The sequence below is a fragment of the Phoca vitulina genome, unplaced genomic scaffold (genome assembly GCF_004348235.1).
Source record: "Phoca vitulina isolate PV1807 unplaced genomic scaffold, GSC_HSeal_1.0 scaffold70, whole genome shotgun sequence".
NCBI lineage: Eukaryota > Metazoa > Chordata > Mammalia > Carnivora > Phocidae > Phoca > Phoca vitulina.
Window position 1 is genome coordinate 1,720,765 of NW_022589773.1, and position 11,786 is coordinate 1,732,550.

Sequence of the window (11,786 nt, forward strand, 5' to 3'; positions counted from 1 at the left end):
TGTTACTGATGTCTTGTGTCACATCAGAATCTCATGTTGCTGATCATCTGCTATTGGCAGATCTATCTGGTAAGAGTAATCTTGGCTTTAAGACAGTGATGAGAGCAGAGCCCACTGCAGAGTGAACTAAGAAGAACCAATCTTGTGGAAGAAGGCTGCAAGAAGCTCACATGGCTAATGGAACCCCACCAGTGGTAGGAGGCTCCCTCATTCCTCAAACCAATCCAGCCTGGCTGCTAAACAGGTATTATGCATGGTTTTCACCACAAACTACATCATGATTTGTAGTTACAGAATTCCACATGAAACAGAAAAGTCAATGTTTCTTGATGATAACGGGCCCTCTACCCTTCTGCAAACATCATTTGCTCATTCACTTCTTCATGCCTTATATAATGGTGTTCTAGCTGCAAAGGCCTTCTTTCTTATATCTACCAATATCATGGTTTTCATAATTCAGCTTGAGATTCCAATCCACCAAAGCTGCCTTGACGAATCTTCCCCCCCAAATGACCACTACATTGTTTTTTATAAATAATGTAACAAGTATAGTTTTAGTATATTATTATAACTTGTTTTTTTAAATGTTCTCCAGGGTTTAGAGTTTTCTTGTATCTGTCTCTTTTCCCCTGGTAGAGTATGAATTTCTCAAAAGAAGCATAATGCTTTTTACTTTTTTTTGTTTCTTCCATAGGGCCTAGTAACAGTCCTGGGCAGGCAAGAATTCCTTAAATACTCCTTTATTTTGCGGTATTTTAGGCTCTCATACCCTCAAATCTACAAGGCCAGGCTCTAATTTAACACCCTCGGGAGGACAGTCTGATTCTGTGATCCTCTGCACAGCACTCAGGCTATGAAATGGGGTAGTGAGACTTATAATGCCACAGAGCCCCCAATCCAGTCAGTCTTCAGTTCATTTCATCCACACAGTGAACAACGATCTAATTTTATGAAATCCTTGCTCCTGTTCTTTCTTAACCAGCCCCCTTAACTTTCTCTCCCACTTGCTCCATTCTAAAACTATACAAGATTCAGCAAGGTGCATGATTCCCAACTACTCACTTTCTCTTAGCAGTTTTCTCTTGCTTTGGTCATGACAGGACATCCACAATAAATGTTTGCAGAGAAAATTCAGGCTCCAAAATTCATACTTGTCTGATAAAGTAAGGGACGGGATTGCCAACTGATGTAAAATTTTGAAAAAAGACAAAAGTCTGGGAGAATTTGACAATGATAAATGTACTATCTTTTACATAGTTTTAAAAAAGAAAGGTAAGAGGAGTCATATGCTCCTCATAAATGAGGACTCAAACTCAGAGGTATTTTTTTTATTTTTATATTGTTTTTATATTTTTTCTTTTTTTAATTTAAATTCAATTAGCCAACTTATAGTACATCATTAGTTTCAGATGTAGTGTTCAATAATTTATCAGTAACTGATAAATTATCAAAGGTATTTTTATTGGGATTTGAATTCCATGCATCTACTTGGCTGGAACATGCTCCCAAAGGCTGGGATTTTCTGAAAGAACTAACCGTGAATGCCCTAGCCATCCATAGTATGTGATAGATTACCTAGAATTGTTCGAGAAAGAAGCAGAGAGAAGGTAGGTACTCTCTTTGAAAGAACTGAGGAAGAGTCCCTTTCAAATCATCTTCTGTATTCTGTGATGTCAGGTGAGAAACCCCAGCTGAGAAAGGCCCTATTCAAGGGAAGTGTTAGTTTCCCAATCCCTGGCAATGCCAGCAAGGGGCCACGTTCATGGACCCGTGGGTGAGGATATCACAGTTTAGAGTCAAGCATGGCTTATGGCACCTAATAGGAGCCAGGTAAACTCAATACATCTGACAAAGCCTCAAGGAAACAAAACTTACCAGATTTCTCATTTTTATGTGTAAGTTAACAAAGACAGAGGAAATCATTCAAGTGACCCATCATAGAGCACTTCCAGTTCTAAGGAATACTGACTTACTTCAGGTGATAACACACTACCATTTTTAAGTTTCTCATCCACACTGTTCCTTCGTCTCTGTAGCTGATCCTTTTCTTTCTGGAGGGCTTGAACTCGTTCTGAAATCTTTACTTGCTCCTCAGCTGTGCTGCGTTGAAGCTCTACATTCTTTTCAGACAACTCTTGGTCCAACAAGTTCAGACGAGTTGATATTTTCAAACTATCTGTGTTTAAGACCTAAAAGACACAATCAACCAAACACCCCCAAAACAGTTACTCGAAATCCAGACGGCATATACATTAGAAAAATAGAGAAAATTACTAACTGAATATATTTTTAGCTTCCACATTGTTGTTTTCTCGTGGGGTTTTTGTTGGGGGTGGGGTTCATTTTCTAAACTCTTAAGTTGAATGTCTTTTTTTAAAAAATGGAGATTCAAGGGGCACCTGGGTGGCATTGTCGGTTAAGTGTCTGACTCTTGATTTCAGCTCAGGTCATGATCTCAGGGTGGTGAGATCAAGCCCTGTGTCAGGCTCTGCGCTGGGTGTGAAATCTGCTTAAGATTCTCTCTCTCCCTCTCCTCTCCCTCCCCCACCCCACTCATACTCTCTCGCAAAAAAAAAAAAAAAAAATGGAGATTTGAATGTTGAATTTATTGCCAAGTATTGCTTGGCCACACCAGACTAAAGAATATTGGTTTTGAGAGGTGGTATTTTTCTTTTTTATTATTTCCTAAATTAAACTTTCCTTCCTTGGCCTGTTACATGGTTATATGGCTTGTAACTAACTATATTATAATTTCCCTAAAGATTGAGATTTGGTTTGTTGCTGTTTAAATATATAATTTGTTTCTACTCTTATTTCATTCTGGTCAGAAAATATGGCCACTTAAAGTAATGGAGATCCTCATTATGGTCTAACCTAAGAGAATTTTTAAAATAGTTTTGCATCTAAGTTAATTATATGTATATATATTATATGTATATATATATATTTTTAAAGCAGCCCCCTACCTCACCCTTTGACCTGAGTCCCACTCCCCAGAAACAATCATCTTCAACCTTTATAGCCATTTCTCCTGGTGTTAATGTCCATGTTTCTAAATAACATGACCAATTTCAGGTACTACCTACGGACTGACTATTATGGAAGACAAAGACTTGGCACCATTATGCCTCCTCTACTTCCCTTCCTCTAGTCTCCCAATATGAGGTATATTGCAATTTTATGTTAAATCAATACTCTGTTGGGGTGCCTGGGTGGTTCAGGAGGCTAAGTGTCTGCCTTCGGCTCAGGTCATGATCTCAGTTCCTGGGATGGATCCCTGCATTGGCAGGGAGCCTGCTTCTCTCTCTCACTCTGCCCCTCCCCTGGCTTGTGCTCTATCTCGCTCACTCACTCTCTCAAATAAATGAATAAAATCTTTAAAAATCAATCAATCAATCAATACTCAGTTTGCATGGCTTTGTGAATATTATTCACAGCTGAACTATCTAGTATAAAATGACCCTTTTCCATAGGATATAACTTTTGGTACCATCTACTAATTCTTCCCCCATAGAACTATACAGTTCCTCTCAATACTGTTTTTTTCACTTGACCAAACTTAAATCAGGGGGTCTTTTTTTTTTTTATTATGTTATGTTAATCACCATACATTACATTATTAGTTTTTGATGTAGCGTTCCATGATTCATTGTTTGCGTATAACACCCAGTGCTCCATGCAGAACGTGCCTTCTTTAATACCCATCACCGGACTAACCCATCCCCCCACCCCCCTCCCCTCTAGAACCCTCAGTTTGTTTCTCAGAGTTCACGGAGTCTTTTTGTTTCATTCTTTTCTGGAAACGCTTTGCCTGAAGCCTCCATCCTCCTGCTCCAAACTAGTTGTTCTGGGACCTCCTTTTGGTGTTATCCTGGGAATTTCCATGTTGGATCACACTTTCAGGACCCTGAGTCTTCTTTCTTCATAGCTGATGCCCTCATGTTTGTGGAGCACATCCTCTAGTAGTTTTCTGAGACAGACTAGGTCGGAAACCACTTTTTCACCTGAAAATGTCCTTATTCTGCTTTCCTATTTATTCAGAATTAGGCTCAAGAGAGAAGTCTTGATTGGAAATCACTTTCCTTCTGAGTTGGAAGACTGCTGCAGGTCTCTTAGTTTGGACTGAAGAAGGTAGAGAAGTCCAATGTCATTCTGATTGTTGAGATTTGCAAGCGACTCATCTCTTCCGTCTGGTAGCTTTCGGGATCTTTCTTTCCCCTTAGTGTACTCAAAACTTCACAATGATAAGCCTTTGGCACTCATTTTGCTGGGCCCTTGATGACCTATTTCAGTCTAGAGTCTCACGTCCTCAGTGCTGGGAAAATTTTGTATATTGTCTTCGATAATCCCCTCTCCCGTTTTCTCTGTTATATCTTTCTGAAATTCTTATTTCTTGGATGTTGGACTTCCTGGATTATAATCTGCCAATTAAATTTTTTTCTCCTATTTTCTATTTATCCTTTTATTTACTTTCTGGGATATTTCCTTAACGTTCTCCTCCAACCCTTAAAATTTCCAGCAGTTCCCATTTTATGGATAGAGCATCATCTTTCACCACCTTGAGGATATTAAAGTTTTGTTGGAAGTTTTTTCAGCTCCTTCCCCTATCTCTAATGTCTCTGGGCTTCTTTTCTTCTCAGTCTCTTTCATGTTAGTAGCATTCCTGAAATGGCCATCCCGTGTAAGAGTCAGGTATGAAAATGCTGATATGCTGTGTGGTGGGTATGCTTTGTTACCATAGAATATATCTGGGGTCTGGCCACTTAGTTGGGGGTGCCCAAGGATGTTTTTAGGCCTTTTTTCAGGGACTGTTTCAGAAAATCTGCCAATGTCCTGCTGGGAGGTGTAAATCTGGCTGCCAGCATTCTGGGATCCAAGTCGGAGTTAGGAAATGGCTATCTCAGGATTCATATGTAGACTGGACTTTCATTCATTCCCTGTTGTGAGTATTCTGACTTACCCCAACCCTCTGTTGTACCTGGTTCAACCTTCAGAAAATAAATTATCTAGTCTCAGAGTGGGAAAAGGATGGTTTCCTGATAATTCCCTGTTTTCATCCTTATGTCTCACTCCTGCTTTCTGAAAATCTTGGTCCATTCATTTCTGAGTCTTTTTTAAAAAAATTTTTACTTATTTATTTATTTAGACAGAGAGAATGCATGCATGAGCAGGGGGAGGGGCAGAGGAAGAGGGAGAGAGAATCCTGGGCAGACTCTGCGCTGAGCGTGGGGCCCCACATAGGGCTCGATCTCACAACTTTGAGATCATGACCTGAGCAGAAACCAAGAGTCAGACGCTTAATGAACTGAGCCACCAGGTGCCTCTCTGAGTCTTTTTTTTACTTTATCTATGTGAATTCTATCTTATAAAGCTGTTATTACATTAAAAAAAAAAAAAAAGGCTAATACTACAGCCATGGCTCTCATTCATGTCCCTCTCAAGGCGCTTGGATTTCAGCCTCTTCTGCTACGTGAGTAACTACTTATCTATTGCTTTCCATTTTACACTTCCTGGTAATCTTTTGTCTTCTGTTGTCTTATCTTTTTTTTTTTTCCCTTTATGGATATATAGCTTTTTTTGAGTAATAGCTTTATTGAGAGATAATTCACATACCATACAGTTCACCTATTTATTTTATTGATTGATCAAGATTTTATTTTTTAAGTAATCTCTACACCCAGTGTGGGGCTCAAGCTCACAACCCCAAGATCAAGAGTCATATACTCCACCAACGGAGCCAGCCAGGAGCCCTTAAGTCACCTATTTAAAGTGGTTTTTAGTATAGTCACAGAGTTGTGCAACCATCACCACAATCAGTTTTAGAATGTTTTCATTGCCCCCAAAAATGAAACCCCATACCCATTCACAGTCATTCCTTTCTTCCCCAATCCCCAACCCAGCCTTAAGTAACCACTATTCTACTTTCTGTCTCTGGAATTGCCTCATCTGCAAATTGATATAAATGGAGCCATACAATACATGTTCTTTCGTGGCTGGCTTCTTTCCCTTAACACAATGTTTTGGGGTTTATCCATGTGGTAGCATGGATCAGAACTTCATTCCTTTCTATTGCTGAGTAATATTCCACAGTATGGATATACCACTTTCTGTTTATCCGTTTATCAGCTGATGGACATTTGAGTCTCCTGGATGTGTCCTACGAGTGGCATTGCTGAGTGATGCAGTAACTCTGTTTAACCTTTCGAGGACCTGCAAGATAGTTATCCAAGGCAACTGCACCACTTTACAATCCCACAAGTAGTGTATGAAAATTCCAATTCCTTCATATCATCACCAATACTTCTTACCTATTTTTCTGACCACATCTTAGTAAGTGTAAAGTAGGAGCTCATCTATGTTTTGATTTGCATTTCCCTGCTGGCTAGTGATGTTGAGCATCATTTCATGTTTCTTGGCCATTTGTATATCTTCTTTGAGAAATGTCTATTAGATTCTTTGTCTATTTTTTAATTGAGTTGTCTTTTTATTATTGAGTTAAGACTTCTTTATATATTCTAGATACTAGTCCTTTATCAGGTATATGATTTGCAAATATTTTTCCCCCATTCTGTGGGTTCAACACCCACTTTTTTGATGGGCCTTTGCATAACAAATGTTTTTAATTATGATTAAGACCAATTTATCTAATATTTTTTTGTTGCTTGTGCTTCAGGTGTAATATCAAAGAAACCATTGCTTAACCCAAGGTCACAAAGATTTACACCTTTGTTTTCTTTTAAGAGTTTTATAGTTTTATTTCTATATTTAGGTCTTTGACTTATTTTGAGTTGAAATTGTATATGGTATGAAAATAGTTTTTTTTAATATCACGTTCCTTGTCTGAAATGCATAGGATCGAACCTTGTATATTTCTTAAACACTGAAAAAAGATGTAATCTATTTATACTTTGTTCAGAAAAGAACCCAGCAATGTAACAGTCTCAAGTTTCTCTTCTGTTTCATTAAAACGATCTTCAAAGAATCCATTTTGCTTTGCTCTACTGGGGGTTTTATTTATTTGTACTCTCTCCTTATCTCAGTATGTTCTTGCTCCTAAATTTTACATTGTGTTGAAAGTGGAAAACTTCCTTCTTTTTTTTTTGCCTGGATCATGAAGTAAACTTATTTCAGGAAACAGATTTTCCTCCTTATTCCTTTTTCTTTTTTTTTTTCTTTTGTGATACACAACATATAATAAAGGTCCCAGTTTATTTTCTTCTATTTACTCACTTATTTTAATTTGTTCATCTCCTTTGCTGTTATTGATGTGTTCTGAGGGATAGCTTTTAAAACTTGACCCTGACAGCCAGCAACTAGGCTGGTTGGAGGGGCTGCACCTACCCCTGTGTCCCACAGCCTGGTGCTAATAGCTATTCAACACGACTGGGGAATGGAGGACAGGGCAGAGGTAAGTACAGGTCTCCATGCTTGCCTACCTGCTATACTCAGGAGGAGAGGGTAAGAACACACCACCATCATCTCAGATCCTACTGGTCTAGACACTGGCTGAAAGGCAGGTCTAATAAGGAGGCAGGTCACTGATCCTCTCTGTTCCATTACTCAGTGTGTCCTTGGCTTGCTGGGTAAAAAGTCCTCTTCAAGTGTGGGGCAAGCCAGCTTCATTTTCAGATGCTGTTGGTGCTATTGTTGAAAATATCTATAGCTACATCCAAAAAAGCTATCTCCTGGTTCTTCTACTCCCACCACAATCATTCCTTTTTCAGAACTTGAAATTGAGGCAAACTCCTTCATAAAATCACTTTTTTTTTGGCTCACAAAACCCGAGTTCTCCAGCAAAAGTTCTTGTAAAGGTCCCCATGTCATTATAATTTGAAAAATGAACAAATCTTCATTACATAAAATCTTTCTTCTAAAGATACCCTGCAAACCCCTAACTTTGGGTAGTAGTAGATCATTTTTAAGTCTATTTTTCCAAATTACCAGTGTTCTCTATACAGCATCAAACAGTACAATTTATTTCTTAAATATCCACCTATGTTATAATAGAGGTTGCCAGAGGAAATGAAGAGTTACGGCTTCATGGTTACAGACTTTCTGTCTGGGGTAATAAAACGGTTTGGAAATAGGATGATGGTTGTGTAATACTGTGCATGTGATTAAGGCCACTGAATCATACACTTAAAAATGGTCAAAATGGCAAGTTTTATGTTACATATATTTTACCATAATTTTTTAAATGCCAAAAAAAGTTAATAATAAATCATACTTGGCAGAACATTGAACATTTGATGTCAAAATTGCGATAGATTTTAGTGGTGGTCATTAAATAAGCACTAACATGCAAAATACACTGAAAACCGGAAGAGTTTTTCTTTGGGTTTTGAAGTTCACAGTGGTCTGATTTACTTCTTAGGGAAAAAAATCCTCATTCATTGGCTTACAACCACGATCAAAGAGCATAACAAAGAGAATACCTGACTTGATCTCAACTTCTTATTTTCTAGGTGGCTCTTCTCCTGTAACAGGGCCTCCTTCTTACAAACTATGGCCTCTCGCTTCTTTAAGTCTTCTTCCAGCTCCTCCAATTCTTGGCGTTGGTTCAGGACTTTCTCGACTTCTTCATCTAACCATTTCTTTTGCTCATCCAATTTCTACATTAAAATTCCAAAGAAATGTTACATCATTTGTTTTTCTTCTGCCATAAGACATATATGGTAATAGAACTTCTGATTGGCTAACACACCCTAAATGAACATTTTTAAACTCTCTGGAACACCTTAAGGGAACTTTTTTTTTTTTAAGATTTTATTTATTTGGCAGAGAGAGAGAGAGCACAAGCAGGGGGAGTGGCAGGCAGAGGGAGAAGCAGACTTCCTGCAGAGCGGGGAGCCTGATGTGGGACTCGATCCCAGGACCCTGGGATCATGACCTGAGCTGAAGGCAGATGCTTAACCGACTGAGCCACCCAGGTGCCCTTAAGTGAACTTTTATTTTTGTTTATTTATTTATTTATTTATTTATTTTAAAGATTTTATTTATTTATTTGAGAGAGAGAGAATGAGAGACAGAGAGCACGAGAGGGAAGAGGGTCAGAGGGAGAAGCAGACCCCCCGCTGAGCAGGGAGCCCGACGTGGGACTCGATCCCAGGACCCTGGGATCATAACCTGAGCTGAAGGCAGATGCTTAACCGACTGAGCCACCCAGGCGCCCTTAAGTGAACTTTTAAAAACTCTCAGTGAAAATAATAAAACAATGTTCCTGTCTAAACCCACCAAGAAGTGGCTCCAGTTAACATCTTGCTGTGTTTTATAAGGAATTAAGATGTCTTCCCCAAATATGTTGGAGTCTGGGATTTTCTAGACTGACAAAGAAAGAGCTGACAATTTTCCACGTATATATTAAGAGTTAGTTCTGAGAACATGCTGGGATCTTCTCTGACATAGAGGAGCGTACCTTCATCACAGCACTTAGACTGCTGGCTGCCCTACAGTCTGCCTCCACTTCTTGAGCCCTTGATGGACTGCAGAGACTGTCTCTTCTTCCTCTCTATCCCCAGTGCCTGGTATACTTCCTAGCCTGTGACCGGCCTTCAATAAAATGTCAGATGACTAACTGAATGAATGCCTGATTCTATCAATTAATCAACAAAGTGAATAAATGAATCCATACAGTGGACGGCACATATGATGGAGCATGGGAATGCACTCTCACTGTAGCCTGTCAACATCAAGTAATTATAAAATAAACGGAGCTGGAAAGATTTCCAAAAGAAGCATCTTAGTATTCTCTTGAATTGAGGACACCCAGAAACAAAGAAAACAAAAATATGAGTGGAATATGACTGTCCAAGATGAACTCTACCAAGCGCCCATCTGCGCTGTGGACATAGTAACGAAGCAACGCCAGCTAACCAACAAGTAATAGGAAAACAAATCAATACAGTACTATTTCCCAGTTCTTCTCCAGCTTGATAAAAATGGTGCCTAGAAATCTATATTAAAACAATGAGATATAGTCGGTTGAGCGTCTGCTTTTGGCTCAGGTCATGATCCCAGAGTCCAGGGATGCAGCCCCACATCGGGCTCCCTGCTCAGCAGGGAGTCTGCTTCTGCCTCTCCCTCTGCTCCTCTCCCCCACCCTGCTCGCTCTCTCCCTCTCTCTCTCTCTAACTCTTCCTCTCAAATAAATACATAAAATCTTAAAAAAAAAAAAAAAACATGGTTAAAAAAAAAAATGAGATAGTGAATACGCATGAGAAAAAGAGAGCAAAATGGCCAAACCAAAGAAGATCCAGAGCTATGCAGTCCTCCATCCAGACCTACATAGCATGGTCCTATAAGCACTATCACATCCAAATAATACTGAAGCCTAAAATAGGAGCTCTACAATCAAAGGAACAAGAAGATATCCCAGAACAACTACAGAAATACTTTAGTTTTGTTATATCCAACTCTACCTTAGAAACTCCATATATGAGACCCTATGAAGTCTACCAATTAGCTGAAACACTCTACAAACACTCCTTGACTGTGAGTGGGGTTTGAAAGATGAGTAACAGATCTTTTGTAAGGTCCGTTCCAATAGGAGGGAAACCCAAAAAACTATGGTTATTGATAATAAATGCTATATACACCTAACTCCTAGGTACTGTGTCAGCAAAAATGGAGGGAGAGATTGGCTCTGTCTGGGAAATGGAAGAAATGTCAGTGCTGGCCTCACAGAGTAAGTAATATTTTAGTAGTGCTTTGAAGAATGCTACGGTAGGAGTACACATAATACAAGTTTTTTAGGGAAACTAATAAATGAGTAGATTTTTCTGCATTTGACATAATAAAGGTTATGATTTGTATAATTCACTGTATCTTAGTAAGTTTTCTGAAAATTTCTTATTTGTTTTTTCTCTTTTAATAGCAAAGGTTCCTATCACACAGTTCCAATTTTAAATGCTTTCTTATAAAGGAGCTTCATTACAAATCAATGTCCTATTCTAAGCTCTTTGGATATTCATATGGATTACCTTATAATTTTGTTCTTATTTAGAGTCAAATTCTGGAAAGCGGGTTTTTGTTTTGTTTTGCAGTATTGAAAAACATGAAGTTCTGTTTTTGTTTTATTAATATGTTTAACCCAACATAGTGCAAGCTGTGGGAATCTTTTTGTTATCATATTCATTTAAAATTTAGATCCTTAACATTTTGAAAAACAGGTCTCACTATTCTTTGCATTCCTACCTCTCCTACTCCCCAGCATACCCTTCCTGCCCAGAAATATTATTACCAAGCAGCACAGAATGTCAGAGTGACAGCACTTTAACCAATGTCTAAAACACACTAGTAAAATAAATAACTGGAGGGGTGCCTGAGTGGCTCAGTCAGTTGAGCATCTTGTCTGCCTTTGGCTCAGATCATGATCCTAGGGTCCTGGGATCATGCCCCCCATCGGGCTCCTACATCAGTGGGGAGCCTGCTTCTCCCTCTCCCTGTGCTCTCCTTCCTCTGGTGCTCACTCTCCCTCTCAGGTAAATAAATAAAAAATAATAAATAAATAACTAAACAAATAACTGGGAATACATTCATGTACTAAATTTTACTATTAAGATACATAAAATTTAAGAAAGAGCAAATAAATTTTTCAGAATTAAGGTCATGTATTAGCTTTTGAGTGTAATTACAGTTTTCAGTGCTTGTTTTTCTTTCAGTAAGATTTTTAGAATGGCCATTTTGAATTTACATAAAACTAAGAGGTTGTTTCTTTGAAGAGATTAATTTATGGTTTTCTTTCTTTCTTTCTTTCTTTCTTTCTTTCTTTCTTTCTTTCTTTCTTT

At 38.6% G+C, this 11,786-nt stretch overlaps 1 protein-coding gene across 3 annotated transcripts in view; it reads right to left on the reverse strand.

Annotated features, from left to right (window-relative positions):
* The window catches only part of KIF27 (kinesin family member 27), an 83,310-nt gene that overhangs the window by 16,065 nt on the left and 55,459 nt on the right, over nt 1-11,786 (reverse strand). For all 3 annotated transcript variants that reach the window (XM_032392930.1, XM_032392928.1, XM_032392929.1), the window contains 2 exons: nt 8,436-8,612; nt 1,974-2,189 (listed from right to left, as the gene is read on the reverse strand). In XM_032392930.1, coding sequence (XP_032248821.1) covers nt 1,974-2,189; nt 8,436-8,612 — 393 coding nt within the window. The remainder of the gene's footprint in view (nt 1-1,973; nt 2,190-8,435; nt 8,613-11,786) is intronic.